Source organism: Vitis vinifera, chromosome 12 (assembly GCF_030704535.1).
Source record: "Vitis vinifera cultivar Pinot Noir 40024 chromosome 12, ASM3070453v1".
NCBI lineage: Eukaryota > Viridiplantae > Streptophyta > Magnoliopsida > Vitales > Vitaceae > Vitis > Vitis vinifera.
The window spans coordinates 8,186,226-8,208,857 of NC_081816.1; the positions used below are offsets into that span (position 1 = coordinate 8,186,226).

The 22,632-nt window shown below is 36.1% G+C and overlaps 1 protein-coding gene and 1 non-coding gene across 2 annotated transcripts; both read left to right on the forward strand.

Moving 5' to 3' along the window:
- Window positions 1-17,514: 17,514 nt before the first annotated feature.
- Window positions 17,515-17,596, forward strand: TRNAS-UGA (transfer RNA serine (anticodon UGA)). The gene has a single exon. It is a non-coding gene; the product is annotated as a tRNA-Ser (tRNA).
- Window positions 17,597-17,933: 337 nt separating this feature from the next.
- Window positions 17,934-19,702, forward strand: LOC100252747 (putative zinc finger protein At1g68190). The gene is made up of 2 exons (XM_002272888.4): window positions 17,934-18,866; window positions 19,182-19,702. Exons 1-2 carry the CDS (start codon window positions 18,291-18,293, stop codon window positions 19,503-19,505), a joined length of 900 nt encoding a protein of 299 aa, XP_002272924.1. The 5' UTR covers window positions 17,934-18,290; the 3' UTR covers window positions 19,506-19,702.
- The last annotated feature ends 2,930 nt before the right edge of the window (window positions 19,703-22,632 follow it).

Here is a 22,632-nt window from a genome sequence, read left to right on the forward strand (position 1 = left end):
GCATCGTATTTTGTGAGTAGTGTCATTGTTTTGTATTAGAATCCTTTTTTTTTCTTTTGTTGTGTATCTAGATCTTATTTCTATGTACTTTATCTAATACCACATCATTTTCTTAATTAAATTGAATTATTGAAATGTCCAACATCAAAAACATCCATTTTTGTTGGACCCATTACCCTTACTTTCTTTTATTTTTGCAAAGTAATGTAAGTCATGATGAAGGTAGGTTTCAAAAAGTATATGGCATTGCCTTAGTTTAACTTAATCCTTTTTTTCAATTAAGAAATCAGAAAAAGACCTCTCATGACAATGTGCATTGCTTCATATTGACTTGGATAATTTTTAAGTCAACTCAACCATCTAATTTGAACAGCATAAAATGGATACTTATTACTAAAGCATACATAAAATGCACACGAATGAAGTTTTGTTTTTTTCTTTTCTAAAATCTATGTACTCAATCACAAACCTCTTTACTCACCTGGTGTCTCTCATCCTTTCATACATCTTTATCTATCGCATATAATCTTCATAAGTTCGTCTCATAACCTTTTTCCCTCATAATCTTAATTTTTCTCTCAAAATCTAAAATATATATAGAGATAAGTTTAATAAATTATCTTATTTAATAAGAAAATCCAATATTACAATGATATATGAACATGTGAAATATTTTATATGATATTATTTAGAAAAAGAAATATCTATCAACCGAGATTTTGGGATATTCCTTCCTTATCTTTATCACATCTTTAATATTTTCTTTCTTTGCTCGAATTAGATGAAAATGCCTCTTCTAATGAACCCCACATGAAAGGCTTTTGTATTTTGTAGCAAGCACTTTTTATCATGGTAGACTTTTTCATAAGAAATTGGAATCATAAGTCTTTTTCATACAAAATTTGGAAAGCATTGCATCAAAGGTTATAGTTCTTTCTCCTAACCTCAAATTTAACTTGAAGCTTTCATGGGGAATTTTTACTGGCTCTTGAGTGGTGATTGCAGTCATCCCTTAGTCCACTCAATTAAAAAGGAAAAAGAAAGATCTGCGTAATTGAATGACCGTTCATTGCAGTGGTTGCATGCTTATTTTCTCTTCCAAATCTTTTATTTTCAAACATTCTCATTCATTTTTCGCTGAATCAAATGATCAAAGTCTTAATGCGCAACTCCACTTGCCCTAAACCAATTAGGAGAAACTGCATGAAAAATGAAAGGGTACGTAGAAAATAAATTGGAGTTCTGTTAGTGAATTCCTACAATTTGAGTCTTTTTTTATAAGTTGAAGGATACAACTACAATATTGTCCAATCATTAATCATATATCATATAATCAATTTCATTACTTTATATCTTATAAATATTCTTATTAAACCTTATAAATAGTCTCATTGTTTTGTACGTGATTCCTACATTATTGTATTTAGGTCTTATTTCTTTGTACCTTTTTTATTTTTTTTTATATATATTTGGATCTAATGCATATATACTACCATCCACATCATTTTTTCTAAATTGAATTATTGAAACATCCACTAATAAGAACATACTTTTTTGTTGGGCCATTGTCTATGCTTTCTTTCTCTCTTTTTGCAAGATAATATAAGTCATGACAGAGACAAGTCTCTAAAAGTAGATATCTTTGCCTCTTTTAACTCAATTCCTTTTTCTCTAACTAAGAAGTTAAAGGAAAAGACCTCTCATCACAACGTGAATTGCTTCATATTGACTTCGATAATATTTTAGTCAGCTTAAAGCATCTAATTGAACAAAGAAGGTGAAAAAGTAGTGACAATGAAATCAAAAACATTTTGTTCAATAGATACTCAAGTAATTATTGTAGCAAAGAATGAAAATAAAATAGCATAAGACACATACTTATCACAAAAGGGAAAAAAATGCATGAAATGCATATCAAAGAATTTTTTCTCTTTTTTTTTTTTTCCAAAATTTGTGCCCTACTGCTATTTCAAAGTATGTTATACATTTGGCATGGTTGCTTCGGGTATATGATATTGTTTTTGTCAAGGCTGAATCTGGCTTTTGTATAGCATAAGCAATAATGTAAGGTCTAGATAGAGTTGAATACGGCAAGCTTCCCACTAGTTTTCAGTAATTTTGTTAATTTTGAAGAACTTGTCTATGAGTTTAAGCTGGTTTGGAACTAGTAAGACCTGCAAGAGACAAAGGGTCAAGATCATACTTACGTTGAGTTCTATGATTCTGAATGAATTTATTTGAAGAATGGGAGTTAGATATTCTTCACATAGGGAAGTAATAAAAGTTAAATTAATGGGAGTTAGGTCTATCTTGAATGAATGTAGGATGCTACCCTACCTTTTGGCCACCTTCAGGTAGATTGGTCTCACCATATGTGGGGATACTACTTTTTGTAGGGATTAGGGATACTTCTCTTGACATCCACAGGGATAATGTTCTCAACCAGTATGAGGACATTGTTCTCCACCTACCTAGCATCAAATAAATTTTTCTTGATCATATGAGAGAAAAAATGTCCGTGTATAAAATTACATTAATGCAAGATATGCAAGGGGCATACGCTTGAACTCATTTTGACCTCCAAGCATATGGTCAGATTGTGATGATGCGGTAATTTAGTGATAATGTGGCAAAGAAGCTAATTACATGGAAAAATGTCAGTTGAGGTTTGTTGTAGAGAGGGAAGAGATCTTTAATAAGGGATTACAGGGAGATTTGATTGAATCATTAAAACAAAGGAATATATTATTTATTGAACTACTAATTTTCCTAAAAGTTTAAGCTTGTAGAATTTTGGCTCAATATGCATATCTTTAACACCCTCTCTCACATGCAGCCTCATACACACACGTGAAGAGATACCATATATAGAATTGCAAATTAGGGGGTGTTGCAATGTTTTGATACTAAAGAATTGCAATGTTTTGATACTATAACTTTATATAAAAAGAACCCACGACCCCCCGTCAAACCAAGCTTTGACACCATGTTGAACTATCAATTTTCCTAAAAGTTTAAGCTTACAAGATTTAGGCTCAATATGTATATCATGCTCTTTTAACATTATTGAGATTGCAAATTAGAAACCAAAAAGGCTAAGAAATGGATGGACATAATGAAATGGAACAAAAGAAGATTATGCTAGAATAAGAAGAAAGAAAAAGACATCATGGATAACATGTCAAAAAGTCTGAAAAGAGGAAGAAAGAACTGGATATTAGGAATGTCCATTCTGCCAAGAATCATGGTAGAAAATATATCATATACTCCATTTATACTTCGCACAGCTTCAATGGCTTCAAGAACCTTCATATTTGTTTAGTTTTCCAACAGGCCAATGAAGTTTTATCCATTTCGCATGTGAAACAGCCTTCCTTCAGTATCCATGGAAATTTTCTTCCCAATAATCAGGAAAAGATTCATGAAGACCCCATGTGGGAACTAAATTGGTGACTCTAAAAATAAAGCCATTCAATTTTTTCTATCAAAAAACAACTACACAGCTTAAGAATTGGACAATTTATTGGTTGTCTGCACCATATACAGGAGGCTCAATTCAAACCATGATATTCAAAAAAGTTCTATACACAAATACAATTGATGGATAGAAGAACCAGAATAGAACATCAGATGGACAAAACTTAGTAAACTAAGGAAAGGACAAAGGATTCATTTGATCTCCTCCTTAGCTATCGACCTTCTCCTATGGATGCTAGGAGCTCATTCTTCTAGGAGGCTTCAGCCTTGCTAGAAGAAGAAGTTGTATTAGAAAGGTCCCTCTTTACAACAAAAGTTGGTTCTTTAGGAACAGGCATTGTTGCCGAGTCACTACTGAGCAGAACTGCAATTGCCATGGTGTGAGGGTCACTTGGGTCTTCTTGCACAAACAACCTAACATTTACGCACCTCCAAAATCCGTTTGTGTTGCATGTTTCACTTAGTGTCTGGTCGATCAACTCCAAGGCCTTGTCTTCTTTCCACAGCTTCTATGCCTAGGATAGTTTGAAAACATAAAGTTATATGGCATATGCAGAGAGAATGACTAAAATATCAGTGCAACTGAAAGATCCAAAGTTCTTACATGACTTGGAAGGCCCAGAGTTCGGTCAAACTAATAAAATCTAGTGTTCCTCTTCCCATTGGTGATCTCAAGTACCATAACACCGAAGCTAAAGACATCAGACTTTTCTAAGAAAAATCCATCCAATGCATACTCTGGAGACATATAGCCACTGCATTGAACTAGTTAAAAACAATTCTCAGTTAATTGGGAATGTAATTATGCAACTGTTTGCTTTTTTCCATACACAATATGCAATACTTACTAAGTTCCAACTACTGTCTATGCTTGCCTCTACTTGCTTACTATCAAAAATTCTTACCAAACCAAAGTCTGATATTTTAGGATTCATCTCATCATAAAGTAGAATGTTGCTTGTTTTCGAGTTTCTATGAATAATCTTCAGTCTTGAATCTTGGTTAAGATAAAGTAGTTCTCGAGCAATTCCCAAAATGATGTTGAACCGCTTCTCTCAGTTTAGTAACATGCATAGAGTTCGATCTTGCCAGGTATTGGAAAGCAAAACGTCAGATATCTATATAATGTATATGATACCAGAAAAAAACAAAGGACTTTTAGGCAGGTTTAGAGACAAACCAAATATGAAGGAGTCTAAGCTTTTGTTGGACATATATTCGTAGAGTAAGATCTTCTTATTTCCTTAAATACAATAGCCAAAAGTCTAAACATGTTCTGATGCTGAAGTTTGGCAATTAACACAACCTCATTCTTAAATTCCTTGAGGCCTTGTCCTAAAGCTCTTGAGAGTCTCTTTACCACAATCTCTTGCGCTTTTGGAAACTTGCCCTAGAAGCCACAGTGCATATGCATTAATCATAGATAACCAGAACAGTTGAAAATGAGAGCTATGTGGAAATTAAGGACTATTACCTTGTAAACTGGCCCAAAACCCCCTTGTCCAAGCTTATTTGCATCTAAAAAGTTATTTGTAGCAGCCAGTATGTCTTCTAAGTGGAAAAACGATACATCAATGCCTTTCTTATCTTCTTCTCTGAATTGCTCTGAGTCTATTAAGTGTTTCGCACCCCTCTCACTGTCATACAAGTGAACTGCAAGAGTTGTTTTGTTTTCTGAACTCAAAAACAGAAGATTTTGCATAGAAGACCCTGAAATATTCTCAATGTGCCGTGTTGAAAAGAAAAGACTTAGGAGTTATATAGTAGTGCATGTGGCACAAAGATTACCTTTCCTGTTTGTGATGGCTCTTTTGCGCAAATAAGTCATATAACCAATGATGCATACAAGTGCAACTAGCGCAACAGCAATTGGTATGCCTACCACAATTGCCAGATATGATAATAACGGCTTCTGATTAGCAGGTTTTGGAGTCTTGGCAAGATTGCCATGTTCTGAAACAAAGGCAACGCATCTGTCATTACTAACAACTGTGTCTTTCAATGAAAAAGAAGCTTAAATGACCAAAACCAAAGAAAAATAAGGCACTGTCTTTAACTTCTCACGTATCCAGAAAGCAAAATTAGGAATATACTTGGTGAAAAGCATCCTCAGTCCTCACCTTGTGTGCAATTTAAACTGGAGCCATCCCATTTGAAGTTTTCATTGCAAAAGCACTTTCTCATGTCATCTCGTGTTTTGCAGGTTCAATTAGGTCGATCCTTACGATCTGCTTGTGAGGTACACACAGACTCTGGAGGTCAATCCCAACTGATTTCTATTTCAACACTATTTTTCAATGACATCTTGGAGCTAAGTTTGTCAGTTTCTGAGGCATTGCAAGCCCCAGTCATGTGAAAAGGCGGGTCTGGTAGTGGAATTTGGGCGATGAGACTCCGAGAACTACAATCTGCATATTTCATCTCTTAAGATTTCAGTTGGATTACAAATTTTGAAGCCTGTGGATTGATGCTACTTACTCGGTAGCTACTCTCGGCTACCTTGGACAAGACTTGGCCTGTGACATTGTCACAAATGAAACTGGAGTACATGGGGTCACCACACTTTGATCCAGTGCTTAGAGGATAAGGAATCTTGTTTGAGCCACAGGTTTCACAACTCCTTACTGTTGATTCTGCAAAAAAAAAGGTAGAATCCTCTGTTTCAATTACAGTTTCATCTCAATGAAGTCCTAAAATGAAATCCAACTTAGTAGGGACATACCTATATCTGAAATGGGGACGCCTACAAAGAGGTTGTAAGATTGATAGGCATACTCCTCCTGAAATGTTTTAAAGTCATCCACCCAAATCAAGCATTCTAGCAGGGCAGCGCCACCTCTCCCTTATCTGAATAAGTTACAGCATAAGCTTGACATTGGCAGCTATTAAGGCAAGCCTTTCTGCAAAAAGCATTTCTATTCCCAACTGCCAAAATTGAAGAATCTCGCTTCTAGACTTTCATCATCTTTAAGCTTAAGAAGGTGTGCTCACTGCTATTCTTCTCACATACAGGTGACTTTCTGGTGCACCCACTTGAAAACTTCCCAGTTTTCCAACCATCCGGTGAGACGGGTTCAAACCCAGGCAAGCATTTGCACATGAAACCATTGTTAGCGTTACAACTACCGAATTTCCCACAAGCATTTGACAGACTACATTGGTCTCGCGGCGCCCACCAGAGTGGAGACGATCTATACCAATCTTGATAGTATTGAATTTCCCCTGAAGAATTCATCACCAACTGCCTAGTCTTACCATACTGGATCTGTATCTGAAGTGTTTTGCTCTTGCTACTGTTGAAATTGAATAAGAAGCTGTGAATCATGTATCTCATTTCGTCTGAGGTTTCTTCCGACTCCACACTACGCCAATATGGAACCACTGTTCTCCATATGACACACTCATCCTTTTGATCTTCATCTAACTTGAACGTGTAGTTTCTAGGCGAAATCAACAGCACTCCGCTGTGAAACCAATTTTAAGTTTCCATCCATCTTCATCCCAGGAAGAAAGGTGGTTGTAGGGTTATGGAGGCTCTCCCAAAGAGTCTCCCCTGATTTTCTGTCACTCAAAACAAGGTTCCCAGAGTCCATGAGCTTCACCACCCTGTCTACAGATGAAGACGTTTCAACATCAGAATGGCAATAGACTTGTCCAGTTTCATCCAACACCTTGAGCTTACCATCTTCTTCAATCCCAAAAACCCCATTTGTATCATAGATGGGCTTGTCTTGATTGGCTACCCATACAACCGTTTTGTCATTTAACCCGTGGTACCATATGCCGACGTATCTGCCATTGTTGGAGCATTCCTTAGGGGTAAAGAAGCCCAGTTCAAATATTTTAGCGGGGAAAACAAGAGTACTTCCATCATCACTAAGCCAGCTGCCTTGTGTGATGGCATCTCCAGCAAACTACACAATGTTGTTGAGAAAGGGAATAATTTGTATATATGGGATCTATATACACAAATTTCTCTCTTCAAAATGGTTACAAATGAGCTCAATATATAGCCCATACATGATCTAATGTTGTATAGAAATGTCTAAGGAAAGTTAACCCTATAGAGTAGTAACTCGATCCCTTCAATTATGCCTGTAACATAGGGATTATACAACTCATGTCCATACTCCTCCTCAAGTTGGTGCATAGATGTCGCCGATGCCCAACTTGTCAAGTAAGTTGTGAAAGACCTTACTGCATACCGCCTTAGTGAGGATGTCTGCTAGTTGGTCTTCTAATTTGAAAAATGGGAATCGGATTATCTTAGCTTCTAAGTTTTGCTTGATAAAATGTCAATCTACTTCCACATGCTTAATTCGATCATGTTGGACTGGGTTATGAGCAATATCAATGGTTGTCTTGTTATCATAAAGCAAGTTCATCTCACAACTAGGAGGAAAGCCAATTAATGTCAACAATCTTCTCAGCTAAAGTAACTCACACAATCCCTTAGCCATTCGTCGAAACTCCGTCTCTGTACTAGATAGTGCTACTACTTTTTTTTTTTACTTCTCCATGTTTCCAGGTCCAACAAATGTGAAGTAGCCTGATGTGGATTTCCTATCAGAGATATTTCCTACCCAGTCAGCGTCGGTATACCCCGTAATTTCCAGGTGCCCATTCTTTCATAACATAATTCCCTTCCCTAGGGTTCCCTTAAGATATCTCAAAATTTGAGTCATTGCATTCATATGATCTTTACTAAGGCAATACATGAACTAACTCACTACACTAACCGCGTAGGCAATATTAAGCCGGGTATGTGAAAGATAAATTAGTTTTCCAACCAATCTTTGATATCTACCTTTATCATTAGGGATCTGGTTAAGGTATTCTCCAAGCCTGTGATTCTGTTGTATTAGAACATCTATCGGTTTACAGTCTAGCAATCCAACTTCTGATAATAGATCGAGAGTATACTTTCATTGGGAAAGAAAGATACCTCGTTTAGATTGAGCTACCTCAATTCCTAGAAAATATTTCAACCCACCTAAACTCTTCATTTCAAACTTTGCTACCAACTGTTTTTGAAGTTTCGCAACTTCCTTGGTATCATTTCCTGTGATGATCATATCATCTACATACACTATTAGTGTTGTTACCTTGCCTTGTCGACGCTTTAGAAATAGAGTGTGATCACAATTGCTCTGTTGAAACCCATACTTTCTCATTGCTAGGCTGAGGCGTCCAAACCAAGCTCGTGGAGACTGTTTCAAGCCGTATAAGGTGCGCTGCAGTTTACACACCATCTTGCTAGACATTTCAATGTACCCAATGGGGACATCCATATAAATTTCTTCATCGAGGCCACCATGGAGGAACGCATTCTTTACATCAAAAGCCAATCAAGGTTCGTTGCAAGGGATAGAAGGACTCTTATAGTGTTTAGCTTGGCTATAGGTGAAAAGGTCTCCATATAGTCAACTCCGTAAATCTGCGTATATCCTTTCACTACAAGTCTCGCTTTGTAGCACTCAATCGACCCATTCACCTTGTATTTGATGGAGAACACCCATTGGCACCCCACTATCTTGTGGCCTTCTGGTAAAGAGACAAGAATCCACGTCTTGTTTTTTAACTATGCTTCCATTTCTTCCTTCATCGCTTGGACCCACTTAGGGTCTTGTAGAGCCTCATCTACACTTGTAGGAATGTGATGCACCGATAATGCATTAGACAAGCTCTTTAAAGGTTTTGAGAGCTTCTATGTTGAGACGTAATTGGCAATTAGGTACTTTGATCTGTGTGTCTCAATATCTAGAGAGTAGCATTCTGGTGGTTTGCCACGATTGTGCCTGGGAAGTAACTAATAACCATCGTCAATTAAATGTTTTGTGACAAGAGGAGAACTTACCTCAGGAATATTCTCAAAAGTTGGGTCATGAGGTACTGTAGAATGAGGAGGTGTCTCAGTGATCGGAGTCAGTGTCTCAGTAGTCGACATTGGTGGCTCTGTAGTCAGTGGGATGTCTGGGATGTCCTTGAACCAATTCAACTCTTCATCGTGTGTCTTCCCCTAAAAAGAAGAATTGGATGGATGATAGAACATCTCAGACTCGAGGAAGGTGACATCCATAGTAACATAGAGTCGCTTGTTTGTTGGATCATAGCACCTGTAACCTTTCTGATTTGTGGCATAGCCTAGAAAGAGACAACGATGAGCACAAGGGTCGAGTTTGGTGCACTAGTTGCGGTGAAGATGAATGTAGACAATGTATCCAAAGGTTCAAGGAGGAAGCATCGTAGCCAGAAGTACTGATATACTCGCGGCTAAGACCTGTAGAGGTGTTTTGAAACCAAGAATCGGAGATGGCATTTGATTGATGAGATGCACAACAGTTGTAACCGCATCAGACCAATGAGAACTAGGTACATGTGCACCTAATAGGAGGGCACGTGTGGTCTTGAGAATATGGCGATTCCTATGTTTTGCTACATCGTTTTGCTTTAGAGTATGAGGGCACGAGGTTTGATATATCAACCCATGCTGGTGGAAGTACTCCTGGAATTGTCGATTCATGTATTCACCACCATTATCAGAGCGAAGGACTCTGAGTTTGGTAGAAAATTGGGTCTAAATCATTGTGTGAAAATAGCATAAGGCAATAAAAACCTCGTCTTTTTTTTTCAGTGGGTAGAGCCACGTCATTCGAGTGCAATCATCAACAAAGAGAACAAACCAACGATAACCCGATAGAGTAGATTTTGGGGATGGTCCTCACAAATCATAATAAATTAAGCTAAAAGGAACATCACTCTTATTCTTATGTAAAGGATAAATTGTCCGATGACTTTTGGCCAAAATACAAGTTTCACATTGAAAATCTGAGATAGAGAAATCAAAAAATAAACTAGGTAGTAAATGCTTCAAATATCCAAATGACGGATGGTCAAGTCATCGATGCCAAAGCCAGATCTATTCTATTCTAGAATCACCCGACTATCCCACATGATGTGTCTGTCCCATTTTGAAGTCATCCATATAGTAGAGCCCCCCTTCTTAGTACCATGCCTAATAATTTCCTTCGTGAGAATATCCTGGATAAGGATAAAATCAAGGTACATTAGTGTTGTACAATTTAAGTCCTTAGTAATTTGACTGACAAAAAGCAATTTATGAGATATGGATGGCACAAATAATGTATTGGAGAGTGACAGGGCTGGTGATAGCATCATAGTTCCAGCCTCTTGTACCGATGAAATAGTGTCATTAGCATTCACAATGTTCGTTTGCCTAAGAGCGGTATGTTGACAAAAGTCTTGTGCATCAAATGTCATATGATCCGTGGCTCCGAGATCCAAGATCCACAAGTTGCACTTACTGCTTCTAGTAGATCTAAGAGATTTTATACCTGGCGTGTTGCTGGTAGAGTCAATAGGAATTAGAGACAGTTAGGGTTTTGCTGCTATTGTTGTTTTACCAGTACTAGGCTCAATATTGGTTCCATTATGTTTCTTTTTAGCTTGGAGCTCGTGTCATCAGTCTAGGTATCCATTAAGCTTAAAGCAAGTATCCCGTGTGTGTTTGGAATTTCCATAGTGGGAGCACTTTAAGTCTTATGTCCATTGCTTTGAATTTGGACCAGTGGGATTAGATTTATTAAGTATTAGAACTTCGTCTTTGCCAAATGGGTTGGGGCCCGTTTTCAGCCCCTTGGAAGCCAACCCAACTCTCATCCCTTCATCAGAACCATTCCTCATCACTGTCTGTCGCACCATTTCCCGTCGGACGCACGAGTAAGGTTGCTTAATTGTCGAAAATGGTTGCATCTGTAGCACGGTGCTCCTGACTTGGTCGAGTTGATCATCATGGTCGTCAAGGAACACATAAACCCTCTCTTCCTAGAGAATTGCGGTGTATCGTTGCACATCCTTAAGGCACTCCATAAGGTTTGGTCGTCGAAAATCTATTTCCCTCCATAAGCCTTGCAACTTGTTATAAAATTTCTCCAAAGATCCACCATTTTGTCGTAGCCTACTCACCCGTCGCTGAAGCTCATACACCTGAGCAGTGTCACTCTCGTCGAAGAAGGTGACAGCGATGGCATCCCAAACTTTTTTCATAGTGGGATAAAAAATGAACGTGCTAACAAGAGATGAATCCATGGTGTTGATGAGCCAGCCTTTGACGATGGTGTTTTCGATTCTCCATCTTCGGAATAATGGATCAGTCAAAGCAGGTTGGGGTAAATCACCATTAATGTACCTTAATTTGTCTCTCTCAGAGATAAACATCTCCACAACTTGGGACCATAGTGCATAATTCGATCCATCGAGTTTTATGATGATCGGGGCAGTATCTGTTGTTGCAGTTGGGGTCAAGGCCTTGTTCAGCACCTCGGCCATATTCATGGTGAGTTCTAATAAAATAGAGGTTGTCATTGGTGGAGACCCTCCTGTTTGAGAGTATGATTCAGACATTTTTCTAGGTCGTTATTAGATCACCAGGAAATGGAATTCTAGTGGTTAGCGGTGTCGGGGTTATAGCTTCGTGGTCAATTGAATTATCTAACTGAACTGAGTTAGCTTTCGGAGAAGCCATGGGAATTGCCGACCATCGTAAGTCGTCATCAAAGAGGAAGCTCTGGCGGCTCTATCTATTTTGGCAATCAAGAAATGGTTCGTCGTCATCGTCGTAGACTCAAAACTTTCAACGGCATAAAATCAGGGGTCGTCATCACATGAACAACACAATGCGTGGTTGTCTTCGATCACAGTCTCATCGATGGCGAGATCATTTCTTCCAACTCATCAGAGGCTCAGGTTTGATCCAATGAACAATCTCTACTTTCCTTGTACGTCGTCGTTATTAGGTTGTCGAGGTTGGGTAGAATTAAGGAGTTGATACCAAAGAGTAGAAACAAACCTGCTCTGATACCATGTTGATGAGAAAGGGAATAATTTGTATATATGGGATTTGTATACACAAATTGCTCTCTTAAAAATGGTTACAAAGGAGCTCAATATATAGCCCATACAAGATCTAAAATTGTATAGAAATGTCTAAGGAAAGTTGACCTTATAGAGTAGTAATTTGATCCCTTCGGTTATGCCTATAACGTAGGGATTATACAACTCATGTCCACACACAAAACACAACACAAGAAGAAGTAACAAATGACAACTAGCATGTGAGCTGCAGAGACTGAATCCATGACTTTTTCTTGCTAACCCAACTTGAAATAGCTACTGATTAGTCGAAGTGCCCCTGTAGATTGACTTTCTATGCGTCCTTAATCTCCATTAAGGCTATGTTTGGTTGGGATAAATATTAAAGAAAAAAAATTAAGAAAAATGGGTTTTTTTTTTTTTACATGTAATTTCACTTTTAAAAATTAGAAGAAAAAATCAAAAATAATTAAAATGAGTTGAAAATTTATATGTTTTAAATTATTTAATAAATAAAATAAATGGAAGAAAAATATAAAAATAATTTATTGATTTTAAGTTTTTATTTTTTTACTTTTTTCGTAATTTTTTTCTCTTAAATTTTCCCTTAAATTTTCAAAGAGTCAAAGATAACATACATCTTTAGGTTATGTTTGGTTCACCAAATATAGCATGAGATATAATAAAATAAAGGATATTATATCATATCCCATATTTGGATGGTAATGGGATAAGATAAGTTATCTCATCACTTATCATATCTTATATTCAACCAAACGTAAGACAGGATAAGTGGTAAGATATATTATCCACTCTCTTTTTTTCATCCCTTTCACATAGGATATGTTAATCCCATGGTAAAATATGGGATACATATATCTCAATGTATCACAAATTCATTTTTTGATCAATTTGTTATTTTTTAATATACTCATTTTATAAAATAAATTTTTTTATTATAAATTAAATTTATGATTAAAAAAGAAAAACTAAAAAAAATATTTATAACATAATATTAATATATGATATATAAATTAATTTTATATATTAAATAATATAATATAAAAAAATATTTGTAAAGTTTAAATATTTTAATCATGGATATTGTTAAACATAATAAAAAAATTATTTTTTAAATATAAAATATTTGAATGTGATATAATTTTTATTTTAAATATTGAAAATAATATATATTTCATATTATTTTTTATTCATTTCACAAATTAAATATAAATATAATATAATATCATATTCATACGATATGTATATCTAATGATATCATATCTCATTGGAAATCATATCCTATAATATGCATATCATATCCAATGGGATATGATATCCTAGGATATATATAACTTATCCTATCTCACTAATCAAACATAACCTTAAACTTTTTTGTCTCAAATGAGAGCACTACAATAAAGGTTATAGTGCTTTGTCCCCAACCTCAAATTTAACTTGAAGCTTTCATGGGAGTTTTCTTAGCTCTTGAGTAGGGCAAAGAGTTACAAAATATTGCATTCTAATCCCCTCCCTCGATCCACTCAATTAAAAAGGGCAAAGGGAAAAGAAAGATTTGGACAATTGAATGAATCATCATTTTAGTGGTTGCACGCCAATTTTTTCTCAATTCTTTTATTTTAAAACCATTTTACCCCTTTTTATTGAATTAAATTATCAAAATTTTTATGCTTATATTTGGTTTCGAAAAAATGCTAAAAAAATAATTTTCTTAAATTATATTACAAAAAATATTTTTTAAAAATCAAATATAATAAAAAAAAAAAACTAGTTAAAAACTTATACATTTTCATCTTTATATTAAAGAATTAAAATAAATTAAATAAGTTTAAAGTAACATACAAAAATAATTTATTAACTTTAAATTTATTTTTTATTTTCCTTTATTTTATCTTTCCTTCTTTTTTTCCTTTATATTTTCTTTCCTTGAATTTTTTGAGAACCAAACAAAACCTAAAATTATGTTAATTTGATTCCCTAAAAGTACTAAGGAAAGAAAAAAATATTAAAAAATATTTTTCTTATACTTGATTGTGATATAAAAAATATAAATAAAAAATCAAATATAATGAAAATTAGTTAAAATTTTATATATTTTTAAATTATTTAATCTTTATATAAAAGAATTAAAATAAATGAAAATTTTTGAATTAGTATTTATTAATAATTTATTAATTTTTATTTTTCTTCATTTTTTTTACTCTACTTTTTCTTTTTTTTTTTCCTTTTTCTCATGTTTTCCATTACATTTTTTGGGGAAAGATGAGGAAAGATGCATGGAAAATGAAAGGGTATGTGGAATATAAAGTGGAGTATTGAGGTATAGTATTTTTCCTTTGTTTTTTTTATGCATAGCTTTCGTCTCTTCTCCCTGTGGCAACTGTGCAGCCTGATTCCAAAGTTTGAAAGATGCCTCACAAATAGCTACTGGCAGTTGATAAATACATTTGATTGGAACAACTCATTATCATGGTGATGTTCCTCATTTTACATCACCTTTTTCTCCATGTTTAGTACTGTTATCTCATTTTCCTCTACTATATATACATGGGCCAAAGGGTTTAACCATCTTATTAAAAAATTAATTAGAATATGAAATTAAACTTTTTTATAAGAATTTGATATTGTATTACATTTCATGCATCACTGAGCTTACATCACTTGACATATTGAAAGTCAGCTTAATAATATCTTCTCCAACATGGTGCACATGGTGCCATGCCTTGACTTAACCCTTTATCTTAGCCTTAAACTAAAATGAGAGGTCAACCCAATATATTTTTTATTTGCTTTTTAGACTTTCCCCAACTTTGAGAGCTTTTAAGTTTCAAGTACATATATACCTCCATCATTGTTGGGGAGAAATCAAGGTATGTTACATCATTGTTTTCAAAAATAATTTTAAAAAAATAGTTTTTGAGAACAGTTTTTAAAAATTATTTTTTAATTTTTATAAAATAAAAGTTTGTTTAAAAATCTAAAATATTTTTAACTTATTTTTAATATTTTAAAATATATTTTAAAAATAATTTATATATCTAATGTTTTATTTTTAATCATTCTATATGTTTGTATAATTATTTTTTAAAATAGTTGTCAAAAAACAAGTGAAAACAAGATGAAACAACTAAAAAATGGTCTTAGAAAACACTCTTGTTTCTATTCTTAAGAACTGAAAACAGAAAACGGTTTTTTATTATAACATATATTTTCTGTGTTTTTTATTCTGAATAACAGAAAATTATTCTAAAAAACAATTTTCAAACAAACCCCAATTTTCTCTTCTTTTTTTCCCCCTTTTCCTTGTGAATTCCAACATTCATTTGGGGTAATCCACTTTGATTAAGCTTTTTCTATAGGACTATATTTACCATTTCTTTGTATGTGCTACTTCTAAGAAAGCATTTTCACAAGGCCATCACCCTTTTTTAGTAGCACCCAACCCTATTTTCTCTCAAACCAAACAAGAGTAGTTAAACCTAGTTCATTTCTTTCTCCAACCTGCATGATTTAAACAACGCTCTCTTAGTATAATCTCTGATAAAAATTGATACTCTTATTTGAAATAAAAAGAAATAAACTAGGACGAAAGTTACAATCAAATGAACAAACTTTTATGATAAATTCTTTGAGTCTTTTTTACTAGACTAAGTTGAGGGGTGTTCCTAATATATAGCCCAATCATAAAATATCACGCACTTAAGGATTTTGTTACTTTGAAACTTGTAAATAATCTTATTAAACCTTGCAAATTGTCTTGTTGTTTTGTTTTTGTACCAATTGAGTCTTATTTTTTATATTTAGGTCTTATTTCTTTGTATGTACTGCAACTAGTGTTTTATACTTGAATGTAATACTTTTATATATTCAATGATTATTGTAAACTCGATAAGATATAATTATATGATACCACATCATTTTTCTAAATTGAATTATTGAAACATCCACTATCAAGAACATCCTTTTTTGTTCGACCATTGGATTCACTTTCTTCCTCTCTTTTTGCAAGATTATGTAAGTCATGATCAAGACAAGTTTCTAAAGGTAGATTGTCTTGTCTCCTTTTAAATTAAATCACTTTTTCTTTAATTAAGTAGGAAAAGATGTCTCATCACAACATACATTGCCCCATATTGACTCAATAATTTTTGAGTCAACTCTACCGTCTAATTTAACACAAAAAGTGAAAATGTTTTGATTGGTCGATCAATATTCAAGTAATTAATGTAGCAAAAAATGAAAACAAAAGAACATAAGATGGATACTTATTGTGAAAGAATACATAAATTGCATATCGAAGAAATTTTGTTTTTCTCTTTTCTAAAATATGTGTCTTATTGTTGTTTCAAACTATGTTATATTTGGTATGGTTGGTTTAGGTTTATGCCATTCAAATTTCAAGACTAATAGGGCCTTCTTTGTGTGACATATGCAATGTAAGGTTTGGATAGAGCTAAATATAGTAAGCTTAGTGAAATGTAGGCTAATTTGGACTTCTTTGTATGTGTCCAACACAGAGATTGCATTAATGATCATTGAACCATATTAAAACCTCTTGTCTTTCTTGATTTCAACTCGTGTATGTGACTAGGTTAATAGTACAACATAAAAGCCCATATACCATTGGGCACCTCTAAAATTCATTTGTATTAATTCTATGTTTTGGCCAATGACAAGTCCATGAAATAATCCAAAGGCTTGTCTTCTTCATACAAGCTCCATGCTTATGAGAAGTTGAAGAGACTTCCATTTTTGAGAAGGTTAAGGACTTGGTCATAGGTTCCATAATTTCCAACCGTTAATTTCAAGTAGTAGGATGCCCAAGCCAAAGACATCAAACTTTACTGGGAAAAATTCATCTAATGCATGCTCATACTACATGACATACCTACATCCATACAATAGTTACCAAGTTCCAACTTCCCTCCCCAAATCATGGAAAAGCTAAAGTATCAAATGTTAGAGTTCATCTCCCCATCAAGTAGAAGATTGATTGCTTTGATCAGATCTCTATGAACAACCTAAAACCTAGAGGCATACTGAAGATGAAGTGGTGGTTGAAGAATTGCCCAAAAAATTGAAAAAGAATTATCAAAAGTTTGAAGAGATGGTGTCACAAACCAAGTCGATATGTCCGAGTGGTTAAGGAGACAGACTTGAAATCTGTTGGGCTTCGCCCGCGCAGGTTCGAACCCTGCTGTCGACGCTTTGTCTTTTTATAATTTTTTTCAATTTAATTTTGTAATATATAAAATAGTTTTTTGCTTTAACGTTTTAAATTAGAGGGAGGGTGGAGGGAGAGATTTGGTGGGACATCTGACAAATCTCATTTATATAAACGTCGTGAAACAGATGATTCACGTCTGGGGGGCCACCAAGCACGTGACCGCCACATCATAGGTGCGAATCACGTGGGCAGGCCAGCACAGGTGGACCAGATTGAGCCATGTAAGCGAATCAGAATCTTCAAACTGGTACACTTGCCACGTGGATGACACGTCATCATCGAACGAGAAAAAAAAATCCTCGCACGAACCGAGGATACAACTCCAAGTGTCTCTCATACACCGCGTAAGCGACTGTTCCCCTACGAGCCAACACCTGGCAGCTTGGGACTCCACAGCTAGGCGCGGTCGCCAAACCCTAGCTCTGGACAAATCGCCTTGGATTTAAAAAGACTCTTATGCCCCTGTACGGAACTCCGCACCCACGCTACGTACCGTGATTTGGACCCAAATCAGGGGGGTTTCTGTAAATCACTGCGAGTTGCCCCTTTTTTCTTTTCTTTTCTTTTCTTTTCTTCTCTTTTTCCTCCGTTTTCTTAGGTCTGTTTGGGTTGCAGGAAAAGGGAGAGAGAGGATAGGGAATTCGAGGCGGTGAGACGGTGAGTGCGGAGAGAGATGAAGGGCTGCGAGCTGTGTGGATGTCCGGCGAGGATGTACTGCGAGTCGGACCAGGCGAGCTTGTGCTGGGACTGCGACGCCAAGGTTCACGGTGCGAACTTTCTGGTGGCTAGGCATTCGAGGAGTCTTCTTTGCCACGTTTGTCGGTCGCCGACGCCGTGGAGAGCTTCCGGTGCGAAGCTAGGGCACACGGTTTCGGTGTGCGAGAGGTGCGTGGACGGGTGTGGTGGAAGGAAGTGTGGAGGTGCAGCGGAGGAGAGCGAGGGAGGGAATGATGATGAGGTTGGCATGGAGGATGATGATCTCGATGAGGATGATGAGTACGACGATGACGATGATGTCGAAGATGAGGAGGAGGAAGAGGAGGAGGATGACGACTTTGGCGGTGATGATGAAGACGGTGATAATCAGGTGGTGCCATGGTCTTCTACGCCGCCTCCACCTGAGGCAAGCTCTTCGAGCAGCGAAGAGTCGTTGAACAGCTTCTCTAGCGGCAACAGAGATGTCCCTGGTTCGTTCACAATGCTTTCGCTGAAGCGAATGCGTGAAACTGCTTCAGATCTTCGCTCGCAAGTACGTATTTTTCTTTCAACTTCTTTTCATTTTGGTTGAACCTTAGCAGATCCGATTAACCTCTACTCCGGTTAGCATTTTGAAATTTATTTCCTTCCTTATCAAAAAAAAAAAGCGCAAAAGCAAAGTAGTTAGAAAACAGTAACGAGTTGCTTGAACCTTGTTGCTTTCGTTTCCCTTGATATTTGTTTACATTTCCACAAAAAAAAAAAAAAAATCGCTGAATCTTCGTTCACGGGTTTCGCGAGAGAAACAATATGTTCGGTTTCCGTCCATTCAACGCTGAAGGATCACAATTTCTTGTTATCACCACAGGACGATTTCAACCGACCGTCCTCTCAACCGAACTACGCCTCAGCGAGGGCGGCAGCGGCTCGATCCGCGGCTGACGACGGCGAAGCCATTTCTGAGGACGCCCTTAGGCCATTCAAAGACCGGAGAATAGAACAGAACCGGCCGGTCCAGCCCCAGGCCGGTTCGAGAACGGCCGAGATCGTCGACTCGCTTAACAGACTCCACAATCAAGACATAACCTCCGGCAGCGACGCGTCCTCTATAATCGCCGGCATTTGCAATCTGAGTAAACAATCTGGGGCCGTTGATCTTGATTGCTCGAGCTCTCGTAGTCGTCGGATTTGAGGTAGCCATTAACCTACTCTAACAAAAATCCTCTATTAACCATCAATTTACTCTGTATTGATTAGAGACCTATCTCCTGATTGTATTTCTTGGTTGAATCAAACGGTGTCGTTTTGGGGACTAGGGGTTTTGGGTAAGACAAAACCATTGGTGTAAAATGAAGTACTGAATGAAAATGACCATATCATTGAGATTCAGAGACTACTAAGAAATGGTAATGGGCATGTTTTTTCAATGTAGGGACATCCTTGAGGTTTAGGTGACCTCTAGAAGGGGCAGTGAACCTTTTGTGTGGCTACTCTTGTTCTTTCATTCTGTGACGGGTTCTCGGTGGCCTCACACTAACCCCCATCCTATCTCTTCCAAAAAGCACTTGGTGGCTTGGGTTTGGTGGTATGTGGGTGTGTCATTTGCTTGTTGCATTACCATATTTGATCTGGTACAGATGTGGAATATAGGCCATTGTTTTTACTCTAGGGTAGGCTTCAAACTTGTGGCTTGTCAAATCAGCAAAACATGATCAAAATTGGCTAAACCAAACCACACCCACCCTGCTTTTTTTCGTTTCCTTTCTAACCAAAAAAATAAAAATAAAAAGTCCCATTTTTGTGGTCAATGAGAGGGTTGAGGGTCTTTTCTATACTATTTGACATTTTGACTATCAGGGGATATGATTTAAGGCATGTAAGCCACCAAATCTATTAATTGGTAGTTGGTTTTTTTTTTATAATTTATTAATATTCGGTTTTAGGGGATTTCTTCATTTGCCATTCCCATTGGGCGGTCCTCTTTTTTTCTTTTTCTTTCCGTACTTTCTTTTCTAACAGAGGAAGAAAAGAAAAAGGAACAGAAAAATCCCATTGTATGGTCGATGAGAGCCTTGAGGATCTTTTCTTGGCTAGTTGATATCTTGACTATTTATGGAGTATGATTTGAGGAATTTGAGCCACTAAATCTATTATTTAACAGTTGGGTTTGGTGATTTATTAATAGTGGGTACAGGGCGCCTCTCCACTTCTCATTCCCATTGGTCCTCCTTTCTTGTTGATTAAGGTTTAGGTTGAATTATTCTATTGGCATCGGTTTGGGAGATATTTATAGTTCTTAATTAGTTTTCTTAGTGAACTTCTGGGCTCTGATGGCCCTCACCACCTTATATTATTAATGAAGATTAGTCTCTGTCTCATCTTTCCAATAAACTAATGCCCAATTCTCATGGCCGGCCATCACATCAAACTGGGAGAAGGTTCATGTGTGTGGCTCTTCAACCCATTATCCTATTTTTAAGACCTAAATGAGGAGAGAATTGTGGCTGAGGGAGGTCCTCAGCATCCCACATGCTTCCTTATCTCATTATATATGCATATAGTTACAGAACCCCAATTTAATATTATTAGTAAGAGTATTATGATTAGAGGTGGTTGTGAGGGAGCTATTGAAACACAAAAAGAGAGAAAAGAATCAAGTGTGTGGTGGAGGTTGGTTGAGTGATTTGAGGAATGGGGTTTGTGTGGCTCTGCTTGTATGCTTCTGAAACTCGTTAACAACCGCAGAGATATTATTTGTCTGTGAAAGCCGGAAAGGCTGACTCTGATTGATCTTTCTATTTTTTTTTCTTTTTTTCTTTTTTTCTTTTTTCAAATATAAAGGGTCACCTCAGGATGTGTGACAGTGACAAGAGAATTTACTACCATTCATTTAATCGTTTTGCTGGAGAAGGTGTAGACAAATGCTGTCACGTTCATTCATGAATGATGGCAGAGGCCTAGATAAAAAGGTTATGATTTCATTTATTTCATGTGCACCTTTAGCTTTCGGACCCCATGAATGAGAGTGAAGCACAATCACATTTTGTGGAACTGAACCTTCCTTTATTGGCTCATTCTTCCTGGCTCTGGCTGCCTGGCTCTGGCTCACTAGTGAACCCACCCATAGAATGTTTTTGCGATGTTGGGTCGACTAGAATCACTAGATACATAACACCCCTTACTTTTTTCTTTTTTATCATAATTAAAGACTCCTTATTTTTAAAATATAGTTCCCATATCAATTACTAACAGTAGATACGACTACGTCTGTCCTATCCTGCTTTGCCAGTTGCAGGATGTGTGGAGTGGTTTTGGCCTAAATTCAGAATATAATATCTATGAGAATCTTTCCTTTCAACGGAACTGTAGATTAACATAATAGATTATACATATTGCCTGTTCTATAAACCGAATCAAAGATTTAAAATCAAACCCTATCCAACATTTTCTTTGAAAACCTTGAATGGAAGCCGAGAAGAACAGATAGGTACCAACTTTTGGAAGACCATATGGGTGGGTCCCTAAATGAAAATTGTTGGAAATTTTCATGAGCATACACATGGACATGCTTCTAAATTTTTATGAACTTGTTGAGATCCTAATATTTCCCAACGAGAAGATGATGGTGGATAGAGCTTCACAGGGTGAGCTCGCTCTCTCGGCTCGGTTTGGGATAGCTTTCCAACCAAAAGCCATGATTTTGAGGGGATAATATCAATATTATAAAAGTTTCTTTAATAATGGATAATTTGCACATTTTGCTTCCAAACAAGTTTTGTCACAAAGTTATCACTACATAAAAATAAATAAAATAAAATAAAATAAAATAAAAATAGTAAAGGTTTGGATTATTTTTTTAAAAATATAAATATGAAAAACAATTTTAAAAATACTATATATATAAATTATTTAAAAAACATATATAAAATATTTAAAATATTTCATATTTATAAAACGTAAAAGAAAAATCTTTTTGAATTATTTTTCAAAACCATTTTTAAAAACAACCCGCCCAACATTCACTCCAGCGTTTTTCTATTATTTTCGCTATTCGTTTTTTTCATTTTTAAATTTGAGACTTGTCCTTTTTCGCATAAGATTCTGTGTCTTTTAAGAGTTTCCTTATTGTCCACGGAACGGACCATAACCCGTAGATCCTTGGCCACACACCTGAGCGGCACAAAGTCACAAAAGTACAACACATTCAAGTGGGGTTTTGCGAGGGCCTTTGAAATTAGACAAATGCCCTCAAATCACTCGGGACACCTTCGTTCATGAGCTCAGCTATCTCCCCACATTCTTCATAATCAAAATATGCA